Genomic DNA, 23,784 nt, shown 5'->3' with positions numbered 1-23,784 from the left:
TTCCAGAACTCAAAAATATCAACCAAAAATGTTTCCCACAATTATTATATTTAATTATATTAATCATATATTTAAAATAAAAACATAATGACATTAAAAAATAATATAATCTTAAAATTGAAGAGTTATTATTATATTCTAATTTATAAAAAAAAAATTGAATATTTTCCAAAATTTGGGTAATTGGGCAATATTTTTCTTTTTTTTCTATATGAAAAATAAATATTTTTTTCATCTTTTAATGGTTTGCATTGAAGTGCAATAAAAATAAAAAAATAAAAAATCCTGAATAAGAATAAGAAATTATAACAATAGAATAATCATTTCATACACAACAAAATTTTGTCTTATTAATAACATCGACATAAAATAGTGTTAAACAAGTCTACCCTTTTCCCCTTCTCTTCTGCTTAAGTGTACCATCCCACCCACCGAGCATCTCCTCCATCGCTATTTAAAGGCATCCAAAAATCTTCTACAGTCCTTGAAATTTTTAGAAGCTTCCTATATCTTTTATGGTATGAACAGAATCTAGCTCCCGAGAATTCCCACTGATTCTAGAGTGATCCTCAGCCATCCACATTCTTCCAGAAACTTTCGCCCAACCAGATGCACACAACCCTTAAAAGCTTCTAGAATATTTGATAGGAAAGCTTCTAGAATATTCTACTCTTCTCTTGAACCTTGAACCTCTAGTCTTGTTACTCTTGAGCCATCCACTCCAGGCAAGATCCACAGAAAGTCTTAAAAAGCTTCCGCTTCCAGAATATTCTAATCATACAGACTAGAGTTCAGTGCTACACTAAAACCATCCAAAGAACAGAGACTTACAGGTTATTTCGATGAACTCAAAATGGGTGTCACACTGACAGCAAAGTTTTACGGTGGGAAAAAAGGATTTGATGGGGAAATTTTGGAATTGAATCCCAAATGGTAGGGTTGTTTAGTGCAATCATCACAATATGATCAGGACTGCAAATGAAAATCCAGGGTGTAGGATTGAATATCAGAAGGGCTAGTGCCAGGCCTGCCAAAAACAGCAGAAATGAATCAAGTTCACAATTGAATAAAAGAATGGAAGACCAGAATTACAGCTCTCTTCAAAAATTTAGTTTTGAAAATTATGGCTCTGGCTGTTAGGGTTTCCAAATAATGAAAAAACTGTCCATATTTTTTAGTATAAACAAATAATTTAAGATATTATTTCTTAGTAACCAAACAGAACATACTTAAAAATGGAAATCTACCATACACAAACTGGAAATACCTTTTATTAATGGTACCATAGTGAAATTTGGGTCTTCCGGTTGACTTTACATCTTCAATGTACTACACCCACAGGAGATATGTCACAGTGACTAAAAAATATAAATTCAAATGCAATTAATTGATAAAGGATTCATATTTACTATTGTTTGAAAATGATGCATACCAATTTTAAGGTGACTAACATTGATGAAAATGCCAAAGAATCAAAAGGTATATCATCAAGTGCAAAGAGTCGGCAATCCAATGATTCTGGACCTGGGGAAAAGTGTGGCTTCTTCAGCTTCCCTAAGAAAATTATGTATGTCTGCTCCACAAAATAAACAATGAATACACAAGCATCTAGATTCTAGAGCAAGAGCATAGGTAATCAATATAAGGTAAAGAAAGAGATGTTTCTCCCTCACTTGACCGATAAGAGGAATATCCAATTGAGCAAAAGGCGATTGCACTTCCACATCTGCACCTGCTTCTTCCCAGGTCTCCCTGATTGCTCCTTCTGCAGCTGACTCCCCAATTTCCAAGTAACCAGCAGGAAGAGTCCTATATGGACAACACCCAAGAATGAGTAATTACTATTCATTGAAGATGCTGGAAGATGGCTTCATAACACAAATTAGGGAAATAATAGGATGGTCCTCCCTGGAAAATAACTCCATTCACATATATACGTACCAACGACCATAAGATGGTTGAATCTTCCGTTGGCAGAGGAGAACTTTGTTTTCATGCGCAATGAGGCAACCCACAACCTACAAGGTTCAGTACAGGACAAACATAACCAGAATCATGTTATATCACAGGTCACAGTGACAATGCAGGTCTTTCTCAAAACATAAATAAATAAATAAATCCACAGAACTAAAATTTTTCCATTTGACTATAATAATCACAAATATTTTTTATAATTAGTGGAAATTACTCTTTGAACTACTCAAAAGTGTTTACTCATTATTCCATGTCATTGTGACAGCCCCACACCTTTCAGCATCTTCAACTCACATTACTTCACAGTATCTCACTGGCAACATGGTTAGTTTAATTCCCAACATTTTAATTTTCTAATTCAGGAATTTCTTCCTACTTACAATCCAAAATTCAGTTCAATCAATAAAATTTGGATGCATAAAATCATGTGTAGTTTAAGGCATTGTACTAAAATGAGATTGAAAATTATTCAGTCTTGAGTGTTAATAAAATAGGTGGAATTTGTTAGTGCTTGGACATCCTATGGAAATTCAAAGAGTCCAGTTCATTTTACATGGCATTTGACAGAACAGGTTGACAGTGTAATATGTAACATATAGAACAAGTGCTAAGAAAACTGAAGACTTATTTTTATACCATAAAGAACATGGTGCTTCATTTCAAACAATAAAATCATTCATTTTTCATAGAACATCCAAACAACCCCTTCCAAAAGAATAGCAAGGCAAATATTGGACTCCTCTATTATTTTTGGATTTACATAAAACAATTGTGCAAACCAATCTACAAATAGTCAATCTCAATATTAGTTTTTCTTTTGGCGGGAGGATTCCTCATCCTCCTTTTGTACTTCTTTTTCTATCAATATATTCACGCCTGGTTTCCTATCAAAAAAAAAATAGTCAATCTCAATATGACCTGTGCCTTAATCAGTCCTACCATTTTTGGGTTCTGATAAGTGATTTTCCCACAAAGTGTGCAAATAGCCCTTATCTTCTCCTCTCCCTCCGGTATATCATGCTTTGTTGGGCCACCACACCACTGACAAAAATTGATCTTCAATGTGCTACCCTGAAAAATTATAGGAAGTATAAATGTAAGGATCGGTAACTGAGGAAGGAGGGAGGGAAAGAAGAGGTACAACCTTGGAGTTAGAGAAAGATAAAAGTACACAACTTTAGAGTCAATTATATTCTAAAAATTCTGAAAATGTATAGGAAAACCATACATACCAATGAGTATATGAACTATTATTATCAAAACGAGCTATATTTTCCACCTATCAAAAAAAAAAAAAAAAAAAACGAGCTACATTTTCCAATTAATAATTTATTTATTTTAATAATTAAGGAATTTTCCATGGCCAAGCTCTTAGGACTCTCCATGAGGACCCAAACCTCAGGGTGCTCATCGCTCCGCAACAACTCGCACCGGGTAAATTCAGGGTATCATTAGTGGCAGGATTCGAACTTAGGACCATGTGTCACTTAATGGAACCACACTTTCCAATGGTCACCTTGACCAACTGGGCTACCCTGACGAGTTTTTCCAATTACTAATAGAGAAGTATTATTAATTGAAAAGTATTCTTCATGAGAAAAGTATTTTCCAATTAACAATTAATAAAGTATTTTTCTAATGGGCCTTCTTTACTATGTGAAATCAAAATCAGAACTTCCCATATCCCCGTCCAGTCTTGTCATCCAAGCCCCACCTCCTAGCCAATGATTCATGGACCATTATAGTTTCAGTTCCCACCTTCTTTCAAAACACTATTTAGGGCTTCCACTAGCAACTACCAAAACAGCATCACAGCACCATCAAATTATGAGCTCTAACCACTTAGGTTATACAAATTAGTTTACTGCAAAAATTGGACCATACTAGGAAAGTTGTAGGTTCCATGAAATAAAGAGGAAAATTATACAAAAATTACGTCCTTGTATGGAGAAAAAAGCAACTCTGTTCAATCATAAACTTTGTATAAAATCACTACAGAAAGAGAAGAGAATAAATTAAAAAAAGTCCAACTCTGTTCTAAAATGGGAAAAAGGGTCACCAGGGGAATAACACCAAACAACTAAACATGAAGAGAATTCAATTTTCTCATTATTCTATTCATTTGAAAAGGGAAAATAGAGATGCCCTCCATCCTTCCCTTCTCTCTCTTTCAAAAAGCATAATAATCAATCCCATTAACAACTAAACAAAACAGCAAACCAAAAAACTAAACATGGATGAGAAGAATTCAAATATCTCAGTACTATATCCACTTGAAAAGGGAAAATGGAGATGCCCTCCCTCCCACCCTCCTCTCACTTTCAAAAGCATAATCGAAACTTCCTATCTCTTAACCACAAAGTCGATTTTTTCTTCATTTTTCTAATGATGTAATATAGTTGAAATACATAGATTATATACAGCAGCCGCCATGAGGCATAGCGAAAAAAGAGGGAACACAAAAAACTTCTCCTTCCTTTAGTGAAAACCCAACCAATCTACAAAATCAATTAAAGACATCAAACCTTCATCTATGTACAACTTAACCCACAAAAAAGATTGCTAAGAAAGTGTTTTTTAGACTTTGTTCAAAATGCTCCTCATTTTCAAATGATCTTTGATTCATTTCATTTCATATTCTCTAAAAAGTGCATAAGAGAGTGGGTATCCATGTCTTTTTTTGTTTTGTCCCCACAAAGAAGTCAATCATCCTAAGAGAGTCTCTTTGATGGTAGAAGATTTACCCTTGTTTTAGCATAGTGAAGGAGGATATGATCAACAGATTCTCCCTCAACTTTACAAAGAAAGCATCCATTTAGCAACAAGCATCATCTCCTTTGAAGCAAATTTAAAGTCAACTCTTCCCCAACTTGCCTTCCAAGCAAAAAAACTTGCTTCAAACGAGACCATTGAATTCCAAATTACTCCCATTAGAAAAGGAATCGATCTGCCTAGCTCTAAAACAAAATACAGATCTTTGATAGAAAAAGTTCCATTCCTCGAATCCATTCAAACCACCTTAATCATCACCTTCCCTTGTAATATAGAAAAGAAAGCTCCACGTCATCCAACTCACAATCGTTCAAATTCTTAGAGAAACAAGGATTCTAGTGACCCCTTTCACTTGTCTAGTCCCATAAATCCACTACCCATGCTTCTTTCAATATAGCTAATGATTACAAAGAGGAAAAAGATATACACAAAGACTCATCTCTATACCACTTATGCTTCCAAACTCCATCCTCCTCTCTTTACCCATAGAAAAAGAGGTTCTACTATTAAAGAGATCTCAATCCTTGGTCATTTTCCATAGCCCAAATACCCATCTCTCACTTCACAAGACCACCACCCCCTTTCATCTATCCCATATTTTTCCCTTATGAACTTTATTAAAAGCTTGTAATATAAACATCAAGGATAGATTGCATATATTCAACACGAAAACCACCAATTGCCACAATTCCGAGACTCTTTTTTGGGACTTGGAAGGTTTGAAGGAAAGTATAGGTGAAAGAAGATAAAGCTAAAAAATTAAAGGAAAGAAAAGTTGAAGGCAAATAAGAAATAGGTTCAAACTCAATTAGGTTTTTACACACTTTTCCAATTTTGAAAAGAATACATATTGTAAACTAGAATACAATTCACAAAGATAAAAAGTATAAGGAATTGGGAATTGAGAAAATGAACATATTAAGTAAGGCATTACTAAGCAAATGCTTTAATGACTCATGAGCATCATAGTGTGTCAAAAAGAATATGTGGTAAGTATGGTGAGGTGGAAGGGGGGTGATGCATAAAAGAAGTGACAAAGGCTTTTGGATTAGGTGTGGAAAGACACGAGGAAGGACTACAAGAGTTGATCAACAGACCTGCATTTTGCTCAAAAAAAATGGAAGGACTAAACTTTGATTGGATTATTAGATGGGAGATCAACATCTGAAAGAGGCTTTCCCTATGTTGTTTAGCATATTCTCTTCCAAGAATGTTGGAGTGGTAGATATGTGGGCGATAGAGGTGGATGGCAATCATTGGTACTTGCTCTTTAGAAGGCAATTCCAAGATTAGAAAAGGGAAGAGGTAGCTCCATTCTTTAGACTTACTAATGTTATGAGTTTGTAGGTGGGAAAGAGCTCCAATACCCGAACTCTTTAATTTCACCTAACATACTTGTGTCAGTATGATATGACAAGGGTGTGAGTGTGGGTGTGGGGATCCTTTTTCAATTACTTTTATTTTGTTTTGGATATTTTCTTTTCTTTTCAAGGATATGTTAATTCTTTACTTCTATTTGAAATTTTCCCTTTATTGTGTCATATCCAAGTACCACTCAAAATCATTTTTCAATCAAGCCCTCATATCCTAAAATTTGAGATGTAAAGGATCAGACACCTAGACACGTATTTGCACCCGACGCTTATACCCAAACCCATGTAACACAGACAGAGATGATAACGAAGGGAGATTTCAAGTGAAATCTTTTTATAAATCCTTATGTGCTAAGGAGAGAGAGTTGTTTCCCGTCAAGAAGTTTGGGGGCACTAGTGCTCCTTTGAGAACCTATCCTCTTGGGAGGTATGAAAATATTAATCATATATATGATTATAAGGGGAGGATGTATTAAGAAAATCAAATGTGATCAACACAGTGAAAGTGAAGAATCAGCAAATCATATTTTAACTCACTGCAGCATAACCAGACAATTATGGAAAATGTTGTTGGCTATTTTTGGGTTACAATGGGTCATTTCTTCCTCGGTCGAAGACTCTTTGTTAGGCTATAAGTTCCAGAGGCTAGATAAACAATGTAAAAAGGTTTGGTGCTCGGCACCACTTTGCTTGTTTTGGTGCATCTGAAAAGAACATAACAATCATGCCTTTAATGGAAAAGAGCAATCAGATAAAAAACTAAAGAGATTTTTATTAAGTTCCTTTGGGAGTGATCTACAGTTTCTTTGCATGTGAAAAATTCCTTTTTTTTTATATTGCATGTGGAAAATTGCACAATAATAGAATTCATTGGTAGATAGTTTGGTAGAGTTGTGTTGTATTTTAGTGGGGAGGTTGGTTCTTGTTTTTTCGCGCCTCTTATGTACTCATGTAAGGTGCACCCCTTTTTGCTTGGCACCATCAATCAGATTTTATCTGCTTATCAAAAAATTGAAAATGTATATGTATAAACTTTTAAATAATTTTCATTATATTACATTTTCCTTCTCACTTTGCAAAAATAACCAATCCTTCCTACTTGTTCTTCTTTGCCTGATACTTTCTGTAATCCACACAGAGTGTCAAAGTAATGAAACCCCCAACATGTATGTATTGTTTTGTTTACCCCATTTGAATCAAGTAAAACCAAATTTTTTTATCATCATTAAACCTAAAGAGAATTGCCTCGTAAATGATGGCAGAAACTTCATTTTTCTTACCGTATATTCACTACACTTCACATTCATAAACCCGCCAAAAAAACCATCAAGAAACCTAAAGCAATTTCTTTCCTAACCAATTTTGTTCTTAAATTTGCGAAATAATATATTAGTCATGCAATTTAGTAAAGTAACGTAACCCATTTCCCCACATTGTCAAGAAAATAAAAATTGATCACAACAAAAATACAAGAAATTGAAATCAAACCATAAGGATAGAGATATGTCCTCCCTAACTTATCAAAAACTAGAAAACCTAATCATTCAATCCACAAAATTACCAATTTTACCACGACCATCAAGTAGAAATTCGAACTCACTGAAACCCACCAACCGAATCATCCCACAAACTTTCGGCAATCCAAACTAAACCCCATCAAAGAAACCATCATGAACGAACAGAAAAACTCACAGTTGACTGAACCGAAGCCGATGATGATGCTGAAGAAGAAGAAGGGGCATCTGGGTTTGACTCAGCCCGAATTGTGGACGCCCGAAACGCTCTGAAACAGCGCATCTTGCGAGTTGGAGAAGTGGGCATTACCAAAGAAGTCATTGTCGGAGTTCTTGAAGAAGAACAAGAACAAGAAATTATAGAGAATCCACAACTGTTATGGTATTTCCATCTCTGTGAAACGAACACGGATGAAGAACCAAGTATCTGTATCGCTTTGAGCATCGTTTTCTCGAATCCCTGAACAAAATATTCACAGATCTTTGAATTAAATCGAATGAGAAAGAAAAAAAATGGCAGAGAAATCAAAGATTTGATTGATTGATAATCGCGTTTGAATAGAGTCACGAGTTAACTCAGCGATTTTGCTCTGCGTCTTGATCTCCCATATGTGCGCCACGTGTACAGAATAATTAGATTAGAGATTTGATCCTGACCTTTTCAGTTTGGCTCTTCGTTGTAAGCAATAGAAAGTTGCCATCTCAGCACGGGAAGATCAGATGGTGGGGTTGCACGTAGCTAACCGCACCCTTCAAGAACTAGCCTGTTTGGAGTCTGGATTGCGTGATTTCTAACTTTGCCTGGCTTTCTGTTTCTTCCCTCCAAAAGTATTATTAATAGAAAATTTATCAAATGCATGCTTAGCGTCCGATTTGCTGGCTCTTTTTTGAACTGCTGGATCTGTTGACTTTTCTTTAAACGAATCAAGCAAGAGCCCGTCCGCTAGAAACATTTGTAAGAAATTCATGTTTGAATATAAATCAATATAAAAAATTACTTTGCTGGTAATTAAAAAAATCACCTTATTAAAAAATTTATCAAATATTTAAAATCTAGTTGACAATACTTTTAAAAAGTACGTTTAACATTAAAAAAAAAACTTTAAAAATAAAAAATAAAAAATTCTTTCAAAAATTTGAAAAAAAAACATCTATAATATTTATTACAAAAACATGGTAGATAATTCTTCTAAAAACATTCATAAGGAAACACTAAAAAATGTTGAATTAAAAAAAATCACTACATGTTAAAATTTATCAAGAAATTTACAAAATACTTAAGAGTATACAAGTGTGATTTAAAAATAATTTTCTATTTTTAAAAATAAAAAATTGTTTTTAAAATTTTTTTAATACTATTTGATAACTGTTTTCTATAAATAATTTTTAAAATAAAAAATAAATAAAGAACAATTTTTAGAAACTAAGTAAAAGTTGTTTTTATCAATTTTAAAAAACAAAAAGAAATCAAGGATCTCATTGATGAAGCCTCTCAATCGACAAAAATGTCTCGTAAGCACTATGGTACAATTAGTCCCTTTTTTCGCCTCTAAGGAATGAAAGACCACCAAGTGATGAACTCATTGATAAAGATTAAGAAATGAATAAGCATCACTTGCACTCAATCAGGGGACTAGGTAAGGTCAATCATCTTCTTTATGGTATTATAATGGAGTCGAATGACCTACGACACACTTACCTCTTAACAACGACATGTGTGCTTTTAGTAACTAAATAAGGAATTATGTTTTTTGAAACTTGTGTTTAAAAACTGTTTTTAATTTTAGAAAATATGATCAAACAAACTTTAAATTTTTATAAAGAAATATTTTCGAACTCTAATATCTTATTTGGAGTTTGATTAAAGTTGTTAAATTCTTAAGATTTTTTTTTAAAAAAAAAGTTCTTAAGTCAAGAATTTTCTTTTAAGCTTGATTAAAATTTCTATATTTATTTGACTTATTTTATTAATATTTATTATAAAAACTCTATTTTAATTTATATAAAAAAAAATTATATTTAATAAAATTTTTACAACATCAATATTATTTTTAAAAAATTATAACTTATACTTTAACTTTCAACTAAAATATAACCATCTTAAAACTCAAGGCCCTTTTCTCCATGTTTACCAAAATATTCTTTGTTGCCCGAACAATGTTCTCATTCAATCTCAAATAAACAATATGATTGAAAGCACAACGCTACAAATTTGACCAAAGATATGGAGAGAGAAAAGGGTACCTTAAGCAAAAATGGATAGCATTGTAACATTGGTTCTGTTTCGAAACTAGAACAGTGTTTTTTGTTTTTCAAAACAAAAACCATTGGAAACATATTTGACAACTAAAAACTGTTTTTTGTTTTTTTTTTTTTTAAGAACAAAAAACATGATATTTTCTTATATCATCTTTTAGTTATTTTCACTTATTTTTTAATGATCATTTAAAAAAATAATTATACAAACATATAAAATCATTAAAAATAGAACACCATATATAAAATTATTTTTAAAAATATTAAAATCAGGTTAAAAACATTTTATGTTTCCAAACAAACTTTTATTCTTTAAAAATCAAATATCAGTTTTCAAAAATTGCTCTCAAAAGCAATTTTTCAAAACAGTTACCAACCAGGCTCATTGTTTCTAGTTTTTAGATTTTAATTTTTACCTTTAAGTAGTTGAACGACCACTTAGTGACTCTCAAGTGCAATCATCATAAATCAAATGAGGATGTCTAAGTGAAAAAGAAAGATAATATAGGAACAAGGAATCAACTAAAATCAGAACTCGCAGCCACAGAACCTGCAGGCTTGTTTTAGATGTCACTTGGTTTTCGGATAAAATGGCTAGCATTAATATATTATGGAGCCAAAAAATTGGGATTCTAATTTATTAAAAATGAATCCAAACATGGCCTAACTCCTAATGGTTCTTGCAGTGTACTAATATTAACTTGCATTAAGATGAATATGACAGTAACACATCCAGCAAAGTAAAATGGCCCACTGTATCATGATCGGATTCTAGAAACTAAGGGGGCAGCTCCGGGATGATATCTTGACTGCCAGTATTGTCATTTGAATTGAGTTCATGCTTCTAATTCTATGGAAATATGAGAGTGTTGAAATGGACATAGGGTGCCTTCATATTGGAGAATCTTTAATCCACAGCCAACTTATCACACAAGGATTGGTATGCCGCACTACAAAGCTTGAATTTTTCCTCTGCAATGGCCTGTTCAAAAGCCCAACCGATGAATGGTTACAATCACAAGGATGATTCTTATTCGAAAAATGTGTGGTTGTTTCTGTGTCTCTGTGCCTGATAGTTTAACTCTCTATCCCCGGTGACCTTAATCTGAAAGTGCTGATATGAATGAAGATCCCTAATTGATGGTGGTAAAACATTCATACCTTAGAGGCGCCTTGGTGACGGTCTGGATGCCATTTCAGTGCACAGGTTCTGTATCTGCAAATGGGAATCCAGGTAGATGTCATATAACATAAGGCATTACTGTAAGATTGTGTGGTGAGCAAACTATTTACAGAGTAACGAAGAAGTAGGGGAGGGGAACCCTAAGAGAACTCACGCATTTTTAACTTCTTCAAGTTTCAAAGGACCAGAAACACTCAACCCCAGGGCCATTCGATGGGAAGCCAAATCCGACTCTGAACTGTCAGAATCTGTGGAATAGCCATATTCCTCATCCATCCGATCTCTCCAATTCCACGAGGACCTGTAATTATTTCTGTAGCCTGATGAGCTCCCCCATTGAGGATTTTCTTCATTAATAAAGGACCAGTAGAAGGTTCGGCTCCCCCCAAATGCAGATCGCAAAATTGTCTCAACTTCAGTATCATCTTCACAGAACTGGAAACCCCCTGAACCATAAATGAAAGAGCACATATTATTTTTTTCCCCTTTGAGGGAGAGGGGGAAATAACCAAGGATCAACAAGTGCTTGTAAATCAATTTTGACAGAAAAGAATCTGATGTTCCTATCTGATAGCTGTGAATATAAGCATCAAGGTACAGGGGATGGGAACTGCAAGTATGAAAGTTACATATTTTCATCGAGTCTAACTATTTTCTCCACTGTCTATATTTCATCAGAGGATAATTAATCGATTTCTCCGAGTGAGAGATGCCACATTGCTCATAATGCACAAGTAATTAGCAAAAAGGTTGAGGCTCCCTTACTCCAACTCCTAGACTGGGGTCCTGCATTGCCCTGGTCCCTCTTTGATCCCTTATCCCAGTACTGCTTTCTAAACCAGGAAGGGCCTTTACTTGAAAATCCATCGTCTTCATCATGATCAGATTGCCCACTCTGAGACATCAAGAAAATCATCAAAACACAAGTTAAAATCCTTTTAAATATAAAGCATAGCAACAAAGATAAAGTAATGTAACAAAGCTTCAAGAATGCATCAATTCCCAGTACATATGAAAACTTTCTCTAACACAGGTTTTTTATCAAGGTGAAAGATTTTATAGAGTGGTTGTTTGTCTAGTTAGGGGAAAGGTTTTTTGTCTTTCTTTTTGCCTAGTTTCTTGAGCGTTGTTTGTATACATCGTGTGTACTGTTTTCGTCGCTTCTAGGCATTTCTAATACAAGCTCTTATTTACCAATCAAAATAAAAATAAAAATAAAAACTAAATGAAAATAAAAGATCAAGGTCCAGTAATTTTGATGATTGACTTTTGCCATGCAAAACCCTTCACTAGAACGAACTGATTTTGGCCTGCTCAGTAGTTAGGTCACTGACTCCAACTGCTAGCAACTTAAGTGGACAAGATATATGATGCATTAAAGTCCAAAATAATCAGGTTCAACATCTTTACAATCAGTATTATTCATATTAAATCCTAGTTTAATGATAGTCTCAACTGACTATTAAAAATAATTCTGATTCTAAAAATATTTAGAACTATATAGGCAATTGAATTATGGTGCTTGGATACCTGGATCTTGAAGCTGGAAATTGTTATAAAAAATTTGATCGGTAAATTTGATCAAGTAAATGATCAAGGTGATCATTCACCCAGACTATTTTGTTTATTTAGAAAACGTTCATTTCCTACCACCAAACACTCTCCAATCCATACCTCTGCAGCTGTTCATCCAAGAATGATAATTGACACATATTTTTACCTTCTTTCTCATGATCATCCATTCATGCTAAACACAAGGCACCCGTAGCAGTAATAACAAATGCCCACCTCAATTGCTTGCCACTTGATGATATATTCCAAGTTCTTGAAACCCCCCCCCAAATAAAAGGGAAAAGAAAAGAACATTTTTTTTTTTTTTTGTGAAACTGGAGAAAGTTGCCACCAGAAATTATTTATAAAGCACTTAAAAGACTATAAGATGAAAAATAAATGGAACCTGAAATAGGTACTCAGCATAGGCGCTGACATTGCGCAATAGTGTTTGTTTTGCATGCAGTTTTCTGGACCTTGCATAATAATTGAATCTCTGCAAACAAAAACATTGAGATCAGCAAAAGGTTTCATTCAGTGTCAGGAAAAAAAAAGGTACAAGCATCAATACATTCAGAATCAATTTGCAATGGAGAGGAAGATTTGACAGACCTTTAGAATATGTTGCAGGCAAGCATATGATAAATTCTAAATTGCTCATCTATTTTAGAAATCTAATAAAAGAAGAAATACATTGTCAATCAGTTTAACTACATTGCAAGAGCCAAAAAATTATCGATTCACAATTTTTAAATTCAGTAAATATTAAGGAACACATTAACCAACTTCAAGACAAACATTATGATAATTTTCAAACCATTTTGGTGGCATAGAAAAGAAAGGCATTTTCAACTTCATTGGATTACCGTCCAAAGTGAGGGCTAGTAGAACAAAAGTAATTCTTTAATTGTGGAATATCACCATAGAACGTCAAGGACATCAAGGAACCGAATTTTGAAACCATGTCACTTGGTTAATATTTGGTACACACCCTCCCTTACATCATTTAGAACAAGGAAAAAAAGGTACTGAACCACATTCTAAATGGTGCAGGTATTAACAGTGGTCCTAAATTCCTAATACAAACTCTGCAAATTTCTTCATAAGCTATAATTATTTCAATCAGTGCTTCAAATATTAACCATTGAAAATTCGCATCAACAAGCTGATAAAAGCCCTATCCCCAATTTTTCAACTAAAGAACATTATTTCATCATTTTGCTCCATCTAGGGCCAAGTCTTGTTAAATGATAAGTCATCGTGTTTTTTTTTTCCTCTCCATCTCAACCACATCTTTTCCTAACTTCCTTCCTTACAGCAGCTTCAACTTAGACCAAATCACTTCTTACCAATGCAGCAACATGACACTCTTTTCTTTAGGCAACAATACACCATTGCACATGACCAAACTAAATGTCCAAACCCATTTCCAAACATCTAACCACGGATAATTCCCATCACATATATGATACAACATATAGAAAGCTCTCATCAAGGGCACAATGTCATTATAAATTACAAATATGCTTATTAGTTAGTACTATGAATGTGCACAAGAAATTGAAATATATATTAACCTGAGATGAATTTCTAGAAGCACCTCCACCCTGCATAAAAAGAGGAAACCAAAATTTAATTAAATTTCATAAAGGACTTTGATACATAAGTTACAACAGAAATGGATGAACCAATGTCAATAAAGCACCTTTGATGAATTCCACATTATGTAGTCTTTATAATGCACATTGGACTTGATTCGGAATTCAAATTCTATGGGATAAGGGGAAAAAGAAAAAGAAAACCTTTCATTTACTCGATAATTATAATTAAAAAAATTGGTTCCAGTTCCAATCCTAATGCCCATGGAGTTCAAGTTAAGTAAAAGAAATCATCACTATTAGAAGTGATCAAACAATGGAAATGGGGATGGGGCCTCCAGTTCCAATCCTAATGCCCCACCCCACCTCCATTGCAACCAAACACAGCCTAAGTTCGTATCATATTTCACTTTTTCTCATGACCTCCAGATCATTATTTAATCATACAAAATATTTACAGGATAGCATTCATTGTTTTTTCTCTATTTTAGGGAACAAAATTAGACAGGAAGACATGGAGAAAAGAGGTGACGGGTGTGATTCGTTGAGCTTCTAAAAGCTAAACCTTTACGATAACCCTCTGCTTGGTTGCCAGAAATATGCAAGAAAATGAGCGAAAATGAAATCACGATTTCAACGTTTCCTTCTATTTGTAATACACGACTCAAATGACCCGCGATTTTATTCCCTTTTTTTTCCTCCATTTTCTCAGCATCCAAGCGGAAAGTATCTCATAAAAACACCCTTGGTCAATTTACAAATACTGATCAATACTATTCAAATCAAAATCGACAAAAATTATAAACCCTGAATACATACAGAGAGAGATGCTCACAAAGTTCCAATGTGTGCGCCTTCTACGATCCAATACAGGAGTTGAATGAAAGAGGGCAGTCCTCAGGTTCGTGCAGTTAGGGTTACGGTTTATCAGGGCTGCTTTCATGGCCATGTCTGCAACCCCCCAGAGGGTTCTTTCCAGAGAGGATGCTGGTTTCTCTGCCCCTGTTCACATCGTTTTGATCTAAACGCGCCGTTTTGATATATTATCCTTCAAAACGCATCGTTTTGAGGGCTCATCCGTCACTTCCCAAAACGCACCGTTTTGGTCTCTGTCTCTTAACTCTCGAGTTCGATTCACGGAATAAAATCTGTCTTCACAATCTGAAGTTCTGGGAAAATGCTTCTTTAAAATATCTAATATAAATTTTATTTTAATTAAAATCTCTATCTCCTTCTCAAAGCTTATTAGGAACGTAAAAGCAAATCTATCTCCACAAAATCATTTAAGAGTGTTTGGTAAATCAATTTATTTAATAGTTTAACTTAAATTATTAAATAAATTAAGTATACTTATAAAACAATAACTTAAAGTCAAAAATAATTTTAAATAATAAGTAAAAATAATTAATTTATTTTAAATTCATATTTTTATTTTACATTTTTACTTTCATTTATTTTAATTATTATCATAATCTTATTTACTATTTCACAATTATTTGATCTCATTTATCTTAATTATAATTTATGATGATAATAATAATTTAAAATAACTTTTAAATTAATTTTATCAAAAACAACTTTAATAGTTAAAATAAAAATTAAGTAATAAATTTTAAGTTATTATATCAAATGAAGTGTAATTGTTCTATTTATTTCTTTCTTTCTTTCCAACTTTTTTTTTTTTTTTTTTTAAATTTCATTGGAATAAAATAGTTTATATCTTGCTGCCACACAATCATCCTCCCTATCAACCTTACAAATATAAATAAAATAAGAAAGGGAGGCCCAAGCTTGATCCAATGACTATGATTAAGAGTGTAGAAGTTCACATGAACAAAGGTTGTTGACTTAATGATGCTTGTCTCATTCCCCCACGTTAAGGAAAATTGAAGTTTGATTTACCCCTTATTAAGATATCTGGGAGATCGATTTTAAGATTTTTATTTTCTGTTTATTAAATCCTGCTGGTATCTACCTGTATGCACTCACCTTTCTTATTTTGCTTTGGGGGGATTGAGGACTAAAGAACTTGGAACCAAGTTTAAGTTTGACTTTTGTAGTCGTATATGCATGTGCATGTTACTTCCCTTGGTATGTCTTCCTAAAGAGGAATTAATTTGCTTTGCTCATCCCTTGGGATAAGGAACCTAGCATTTGGGCACTCTTAGCGGCCTTGAACATGAATCATGGTGCGTATATAATAGCTCATATATGAGGAGTTTAACAAATCCAAAGCCCTAGAGGACAAGTTCTCTATCTGAAGGATGGGCGAAGTGAAGTTCCCTCTTAAGGAAAGAGGATATTTGTTCAAGAGAACAAAGAGAAAGCAATAATTTACTAATAAAGTGAGGCACATACTCAATTCTAATCCCAACACTTCGATCTTTAAACTACTAAAGGTGAAGTAAAAAAGTGAGCCTAAATATGTAAATACCACAAAAATTTAATCGAGAGTTGAAATAATAGTAAGGTTTTAAAGAATTTGGATTTGGACTAGGGGTAAAACTTGATATATATTAATTATTATTTAATAATTTGAGTTAAATTATTGACTTAAAATCTATTATTTAATTTTTATTTTAAATATTAAAGTTATTTAATAAAATTAACTTAAAATTTATTTTAAACCATCAAATTAACATATTTATTTTCATAAATTATAACTACAACAAAGAATGTCGAGTAACAATGGAGGTGATGGAGTAGCAAAAAATATAATGGATGTGACTAAAGTAAATGGGCTAAAAATGTAAAATAAATATATGGATTTAAAAGTAAATTAATTATTTTTACTTGTTATTTAAAATTATTTTTACTTTCACTCATACCATTAAATTATTTTATCAAATATACCTAATTTACTTACTTACATAAATTAAGTTATTAAATCACATTAAGTTATTAAGTTGATTTACTAAATACCCGTTAAACTTTAGACTTAAAGTTATAAATAAAATCGGACTTTAAATAAATGAAGAAAAATAAGGAAATTCTAGTTGAAATGACAAAGAACATAAAGTTACTGCATGAATAAGGTAGTGTTTGTTTGTTTTGGTTAAATTTAAACAAAACTTAATTTAACTTAACACTAAATTAAATATCAAACTGTTTAGTATTAATACGATGAAGATTGTATTGAAATTATGTTTTAATTATTTCAAAAGAAATTATTTTAACATTTAACAAAAAACTAAATAATTTGATTATTCTATTCAATAAAAAAATTAATGAATAATAAGTTGAAAAATAAAAAAAAAATCATCTAAAGTTTAAAACAAATTACCTTCAATACTAAGTTTGTAGAAAAATGTATTTTTATGCACTCACATAAAAAAACACAAAATGAGTAATGAAATTTATAAAATATAAAATTTAAATAATTATCTAAAAATAATTAATATTTTTTTATATATTTATTAAATGTACTATATTTAATCATTCAAATACTATATTTTAATAATATAAATATTATTTTTTACTATTCTACATACTACTTTCATCGGTATCTTATTTTATGCATATATACGTGCATGTTTACACCACCTCGTGTATCTATACATGTGTATGCGTGGCAAAGCCAAAAATTTTGAAGAGCCCAAAAAAATTCTTGAAGGAAATGAGGGATGTCAAGAAGTAAAGCAAGGGATATCACAAAACAAATTGAGAGACTTCCCAAATAAAACAGGCTAAAATAAATATATCTTCCCATATAAATACTTCGTAACAAAGAGAAAAGATCCTCCAAGATAAGAACACGGTGGATGACGACACTTGCGTCTGCATTGACGGTGATGCGGTTCACGTCAAGATCGTGCGGCAGCGTCAGACGTTGGATGGTTGATCTGGTCAAAAAGGTCAACGAATTGAGACGATCGAAGAGTGGAGAGGAAAGGTGGAACAGACAGGTGTAAGTGGACCCGGCCGCACATGAATAACTGGCCGACATGTTCGCCAGACAGTTGGAAACGGAATGCTGAGTTGGCATATGGGCCCCACTCCTCATGATGCCACGTGTTATTATTGCTCGCACCCAACTCACCGAATTCGATAAAGGGCATCCAAATTAGAAAAAAGCGCCTTTTCTTTGCCTTTAAGTAGGGCCTTCCTATATGACTAATTTACCCCTTTCCTTTTCGGTTTTCCCATTTATGTCCACCAGAAAATCATTTTCTTTTATTAATGATAATAACCTTTTTGTAATTCAAAATTAGAAATTACTGAAAGTAGAAAATTAGCTATAGAAAGTGGGAAATTTGGGAAATCCACTATTTTTTTTTATTTTCCCTCTATATTCTCCTAATTTTATTTTTAGAATTTTTAAAAGTAAAAATCATTGTGTTATACATTTAAAAAAATTTTAATTGTATTTATTTTGTACAATGTGTCACATATAAAATTAAGAAATAGATGAGAAAAATAAAATCACGAATAATATATTCTATGATTACAATATACTCTATTTTTATACCCCTTTTTGAAATATGAGATATGCATATATATATATATATATATATTTATTATTATAGAAATTAGATTTATAGTTTTTTAAAAAAAGAATACGTATAAATTATATTATAAAATAATACTAATATATGTATTAATTTTTATATATTTAATAATATGATATAACATTTTTTATTTATATATTTTAAATAATTAATTGTGAATATTATTAACAAACAAATAAAAATTTATTTATTATATCATAAATCATACTATTTTTCAAATAATAATAAATATGAGAAATTTTTTCATATTTTAGCAAATATTGAGATGCCACATGTTTTTTGTTTTAGACAAATATCAAAATTAAGATGTAATGTGCCACATTTTATCTTTTTATAAGTCAACATAATTATGGTATAACACATCTTATTGAAATTAACATCTTAGCATATATTTCATTGGATATAATATAAGGGATGTTATATTTCATTAAAAGTAATATCATATCCAATCAAACATAATTATTATTGTGTGACAACGCTAAAAAAGAAAGACTAGAATATCGTTAAAACTATAATTAAATTTCAAAAATGATTTCTTAAAACTTTTTAATTTAGAAAATTTGAAATCTAGGATATTTCAAACTTCAAATGTATTATGATACCATAATAAAAGTCTTCATTTAATATCGCTTAACCATATTTGATTAATTGGGTATAATAAACAATGAGATAACATATTTCTAATGATAATAAGATATAATAAATAATATAATATATTATTTATATCACCAAGTTGAAGATGTAAGTTGGGAAGACAATGAGATATATATATATATTTAGAATTTCTTTAAGGTGTAGTACCAACTTTGTATTGCCAGGTCCTCATTATATATAATATTAAACAAAATATAATTTAATTATTTATTAATAAGCTATGTTTATTTTTAAAAGAATTTAATAATTTAAAAGTAAAAAAAATTGAAAATTTTTTACAATAAATAAAAGAAGTTGGATAGGATAATATGAAAATTTTCGATTCCCAATCCATTGAGGTGACTTATCATGAACTCATATAATTGCTAATTGTCATTAGAGATTGTAACGGGATAGGTTTAAGACAAGTCGTCTCCATCATAACCCTAATTAGTTTATTCAAAATAATTCTTATTCCATCCCATTTAAAAATTTTAATGGGTGAAGCGGGCATGAAATTTTTTCATCCTACCTTGTCTAGCCTAGTTTAACTTTTTTTTTTAAATATTTTAATTATATTAAAATAAATATATTTATAAATAATTAAAGTATTTTATTTTATTTATAACTTATATTTATTGAAAATATTTATTATTATTATTATGATTATTATTCTATATTAAAAATAATAAAATACTTAAATTAATTTTGTATATAATTGGAGCGAGACAAGGTAATACAGAAACTCGCCCGAAACCCATCTCAAGTTTTAAAAAAAATCTCAAATCGCTCTTAATCCGTTTATTGAAATTTCAAATTTATCCTATTAGAGGCAATGCAGGAACTCGCCCCATTGCCACCCCTAATTTTCATCCCTAATTTATTATTATCATAATTTTATTTATTTTTAAAATTTTATTTTATTTTTTGCAAGAAAAATGATAAAAATATTAAACTATAGTTCAAAAAATTTATTTAAAAAATATATATCAAAATTCAAATACAATATACTTTTCATTTCATGCATATATTTTTTACACAAATTAAACATTATTTCGATATAATACATCTTATTATTATTGAAAATAAAATTTTAGGAGGATATAAAACTTACTTATGATAGTGGTTGGACACGAATTTTTCTAATTTTAAAATATTATTTCTCTTTCATTATTACAAGCAATTAATTTTATGGTTTTATAATGAAGAAAGTGGTATGGATTGCGAAGATATTTTTACAAAGTTTAGGGGTATATATGTCCACACAGTCTAAACCACTAAAAGCGAGCCAGCTGTTTTCCACCACCAACGTGACTAGCAATGGGGTCCGTAGATCAGATATTCTGAACCAACGGTCAGGATCTAAGGAGAGTGAATTTGGGGTTCATTTAAGGTGAATTTCATTTGGGGCCAGAGTTGCATTTGCAGGAACGCCACCCTTTTTTTAAACAGCACAACACAGAGAGAGCGGGCAGCAGCTCAATCCTCGGGGCAAAAACTACCGTGTTTTAGAGAGAGAGAGCGAAATTCACAGGTATTTTCCTCTCAGTTTTGCTCTTTCTCTATTCATAGATGTTCTCTTTGTTTGTCTATAGATCTGCATTTGTTTTTCTTGGGTGAAACTGTATCATGGGAAAATGAAAATGTAATGTTGGGTTTATTGAAATGTGGCGTTTGATATGCAAAATTCTTTGATTTGTGATTTGGCCCCTTTTCCCGGTGAGATATTAGAGTATATGTATATGGGTGATTAGTAATGAAAATGATTGTTAATGTTTCCACTGACAAAAACGATCTGGGTATTGTGAATTATTGTGAATTAGTTTGAATTATTCTCATGAACTTGAAATTAGACAATGGCGCGGAGAATTTTTTAATGTGGGTTGGATGATGATCTGAATAAAAGTGGACGTGAATTTTTTGGTTTTTCGTGATAAAAAGATCTGGGCATCGTGAATTGATGTGAATTTTTGTCGTTAACATTAAATTGGAAAATGAGATGAACAATTTTGATATGGGTGTTGGATAATGACAAGAACTAAATGGAATTGTGTGTTTTGATTTTCACTGATAAAATGGATCCGGGTATCACGGGTTAATGTGAATTACTGCCTTGAAAATGAAATTGGATGATGACGAGTCTTGGGGTTTTGGTGCAGTTGGGCATTAAGGAATGGCAGAAACTGAGGATATTCAGCCTCTTGTCTGCGATAATGGAACCGGAATGGTCAAGGTATTGATTCAGAATCCAAAATGTTGTTTGAGTTTGTGGGATTGATTGGATTTGGAGAATACCCAGTTGCTTATTTCTTTGATTCTTTCTGAAATTTCAGGCTGGATTTGCTGGAGATGATGCTCCGAGGGCTGTGTTTCCTAGCATTGTGGGTAGACCTCGACACACTGGAGTGATGGTTGGGATGGGACAGAAAGATGCCTATGTCGGGGATGAGGCACAATCCAAGAGAGGTATTTTAACTCTAAAATACCCAATTGAGCATGGCATTGTTAGCAATTGGGATGATATGGAAAAAATCTGGCATCACACCTTCTACAATGAGTTGCGTGTGGCTCCAGAGGAGCATCCAGTGCTTCTCACTGAAGCTCCTCTCAACCCAAAGGCCAATCGTGAGAAAATGACTCAAATTATGTTCGAGACCTTCAACACACCCGCCATGTATGTCGCTATCCAGGCTGTCCTTTCCCTTTATGCCAGCGGTCGCACAACTGGTAAGCAATTCTACTACTTTTTCTCTTGCTTGGCATCTAAATTTGAAATCATAGGCATTGCCAACCTGGTAAAAAGGCAAATTTGCAAGAAAAATGTAACGGTAATTGGTGAAAATCCTCAATTCAAAATTCTTGGAAATTGAGGCTATTGTTCAAGTGTTGATTGAGATGTCATCCTTTTAGATGCCAGGGCTAAATTGTGGGCTCTTATGATTAAGGAGAATAATGTCTATATAGTAATTGATCTTAAAATGTTCAGCTTAATTTTTATTCTCACTGCATATTCACATTATGTGTTTATTTGTTGATATTCAGGTATCGTTCTGGACTCTGGTGATGGTGTGAGCCACACAGTCCCCATTTATGAAGGGTATGCCCTCCCACATGCCATCCTGCGTCTTGACTTGGCAGGACGTGATCTCACAGATGCCCTCATGAAAATCTTGACCGAGCGTGGTTACTCGTTCACCACTACTGCAGAGCGGGAAATTGTTAGAGACATGAAAGAGAAGCTAGCCTACATCGCGCTTGACTATGAACAAGAGCTAGAGACAGCAAAGACCAGCTCATCTGTGGAGAAGAGTTATGAGCTGCCAGATGGGCAGGTGATCACCATTGGGGCTGAGCGATTCCGCTGCCCAGAGGTGCTGTTCCAGCCATCCATGATCGGGATGGAAGCTGCTGGCATTCATGAAACCACATACAACTCCATCATGAAATGTGATGTGGATATTAGGAAGGATCTGTATGGAAACATTGTCCTCAGTGGTGGCTCCACCATGTTTCCGGGTATTGCTGACAGGATGAGCAAGGAGATTACAGCATTAGCTCCAAGCAGCATGAAAATTAAGGTGGTGGCACCCCCGGAGAGGAAGTACAGTGTCTGGATCGGAGGCTCCATTCTGGCTTCCCTCAGCACTTTCCAGCAGGTACACCACTTTCTTGTCTTCCATTCATACAAAAAGCACATAACCATTCGAATCATTTTCAATAGTAATCACCTTGGGATCCGATGTGTGGTTGCTAAGTTAAAATATAAGTCCATGACAACAATTTTGTCTTGTGGTTGTTTTGATTGCAGATGTGGATTTCAAAGGGAGAGTATGATGAGTCAGGGCCATCAATTGTTCACAGGAAATGTTTCTAATCATGGAAAGGGGAAGGATGGGATGAAGACATTTATACTATACATTTTGTATTACAAAGAGGTTTCTGATCATGTGATTGCGGAAAATGGTGCTTTTTTTTTTCCTTGCTTTTGTTTCTATATTGATGTTTTGTATTTCTCTTTTTCCATGCTGGGACAATGAAACATGTAGGGGCAGCAGAAGATGCCTAAAATTCTTTTTTTTTTTTTTTTTTTTTCATTCCTATTTTTGGCATAGAAGATTTATGTATTGTTATTGTTTTGGTTTGGGTTGAATCAGGGGATCTTTGTCATTCTTCTTCAAGGGTTATTTTGGTTAATTAAAGTGATGTATACTTTCCATGTGACTTGTCCGTGCAAATCACGTGAATGATCCTCACTATCATCTCTTTCTTCTTTTCATTATGATTATGTCATTCTATACTCATCAACACTTTGTTTCGATATTGACAATTTTGAGTGGAAAATTCAAGAAAAAATGATGCAAAACAAAAAATACAAAAAAAGAATTCATGCTCTGTAAATTTTTACTACAACCCAAATCGATA

The 23,784-nt window shown here is 32.7% G+C and overlaps 3 protein-coding genes across 5 annotated transcripts; 1 reads left to right on the top strand and 2 right to left on the bottom strand.

Moving 5' to 3' along the window:
- Window positions 1-286: 286 nt before the first annotated feature.
- On the bottom strand, window positions 287-8,451 carry LOC100245297 (nudix hydrolase 23, chloroplastic). 3 transcript variants are annotated; one of them, XM_010655582.3, is made up of 8 exons: window positions 8,291-8,451; window positions 7,812-8,093; window positions 2,914-3,045; window positions 1,942-2,018; window positions 1,674-1,809; window positions 1,433-1,573; window positions 1,268-1,329; window positions 287-1,027 (listed from the first exon to the last, which is right to left on the bottom strand). In XM_010655582.3, exons 2-8 carry the CDS (start codon window positions 8,076-8,078, stop codon window positions 967-969), a joined length of 876 nt encoding a protein of 291 aa, XP_010653884.1. In that variant the 5' UTR covers window positions 8,079-8,093; window positions 8,291-8,451; the 3' UTR covers window positions 287-966. The 3 variants fall into 3 exon arrangements, with proteins under 3 accessions (XP_010653884.1, XP_010653885.1, XP_059595258.1); XM_010655583.3 differs by lacking the exon at window positions 8,291-8,451 and adding an exon at window positions 8,210-8,263; XM_059739275.1 differs by lacking the exon at window positions 8,291-8,451 and having other exon boundaries at window positions 287-1,329; window positions 7,812-8,203.
- A 2,016-nt stretch (window positions 8,452-10,467) lies between these two features.
- Window positions 10,468-15,437, bottom strand: LOC100250423 (uncharacterized). Its single transcript, XM_002279689.5, has 7 exons — window positions 15,057-15,437; window positions 14,201-14,230; window positions 13,030-13,119; window positions 11,838-11,967; window positions 11,227-11,518; window positions 11,051-11,105; window positions 10,468-10,871 (listed from the first exon to the last, which is right to left on the bottom strand). The coding sequence occupies exons 1-7, from the start codon at window positions 15,168-15,170 to the stop codon at window positions 10,797-10,799; spliced, it is 786 nt and encodes a 261-aa protein (XP_002279725.1). The 5' UTR covers window positions 15,171-15,437; the 3' UTR covers window positions 10,468-10,796.
- Window positions 15,438-20,780: 5,343 nt separating this feature from the next.
- On the top strand, window positions 20,781-23,583 carry LOC100253833 (actin-like). Its single transcript, XM_002279636.4, has 5 exons — window positions 20,781-20,896; window positions 21,522-21,595; window positions 21,696-22,089; window positions 22,405-23,018; window positions 23,171-23,583. The coding sequence occupies exons 2-5, from the start codon at window positions 21,536-21,538 to the stop codon at window positions 23,234-23,236; spliced, it is 1,134 nt and encodes a 377-aa protein (XP_002279672.1). The 5' UTR covers window positions 20,781-20,896; window positions 21,522-21,535; the 3' UTR covers window positions 23,237-23,583.
- Window positions 23,584-23,784: the final 201 nt, after the last annotated feature.

The sequence above is a fragment of the Vitis vinifera genome, chromosome 8, assembly GCF_030704535.1.
Source record: "Vitis vinifera cultivar Pinot Noir 40024 chromosome 8, ASM3070453v1".
NCBI lineage: Eukaryota > Viridiplantae > Streptophyta > Magnoliopsida > Vitales > Vitaceae > Vitis > Vitis vinifera.
The sequence above is the reverse complement of the archived record's forward strand: the minus strand, read 5'-3'. Positions and strand labels throughout refer to the sequence as shown.

Coding starts and splice junctions, on each gene's coding strand:
- LOC100245297 (XM_059739275.1), bottom strand. CDS start 8,078: ATGCTCAAAGCGATACAGATACTTGGTTCTTCATCCGTGTTCGTTTCA. Junction 2,019..2,913: donor CTTATCAGAACCCAAAAATG/GTAGGACTGATT, acceptor TGAACCTTGTAG/GTTGTGGGTTGCCTCATTGC. Junction 1,330..1,432: donor TGTTAGTCACCTTAAAATTG/GTATGCATCATT, acceptor CTGTGGGTGTAG/TACATTGAAGATGTAAAGTC.
- LOC100250423 (XM_002279689.5), bottom strand. CDS start 15,170: ATGGCCATGAAAGCAGCCCTGATAAACCGTAACCCTAACTGCACGAAC. Junction 13,120..14,200: donor CTTCTAGAAATTCATCTCAG/GTTAATATATAT, acceptor TTTTGTTTGCAG/AGATTCAATTATTATGCAAG. Junction 11,106..11,226: donor CTTGAAGAAGTTAAAAATGC/GTGAGTTCTCTT, acceptor TCCCATTTGCAG/ATACAGAACCTGTGCACTGA.
- LOC100253833 (XM_002279636.4), top strand. CDS start 21,536: ATGGCAGAAACTGAGGATATTCAGCCTCTTGTCTGCGATAATGGAACC. Junction 21,596..21,695: donor ATGGAACCGGAATGGTCAAG/GTATTGATTCAG, acceptor CTGAAATTTCAG/GCTGGATTTGCTGGAGATGA. Junction 22,090..22,404: donor TGCCAGCGGTCGCACAACTG/GTAAGCAATTCT, acceptor GTTGATATTCAG/GTATCGTTCTGGACTCTGGT.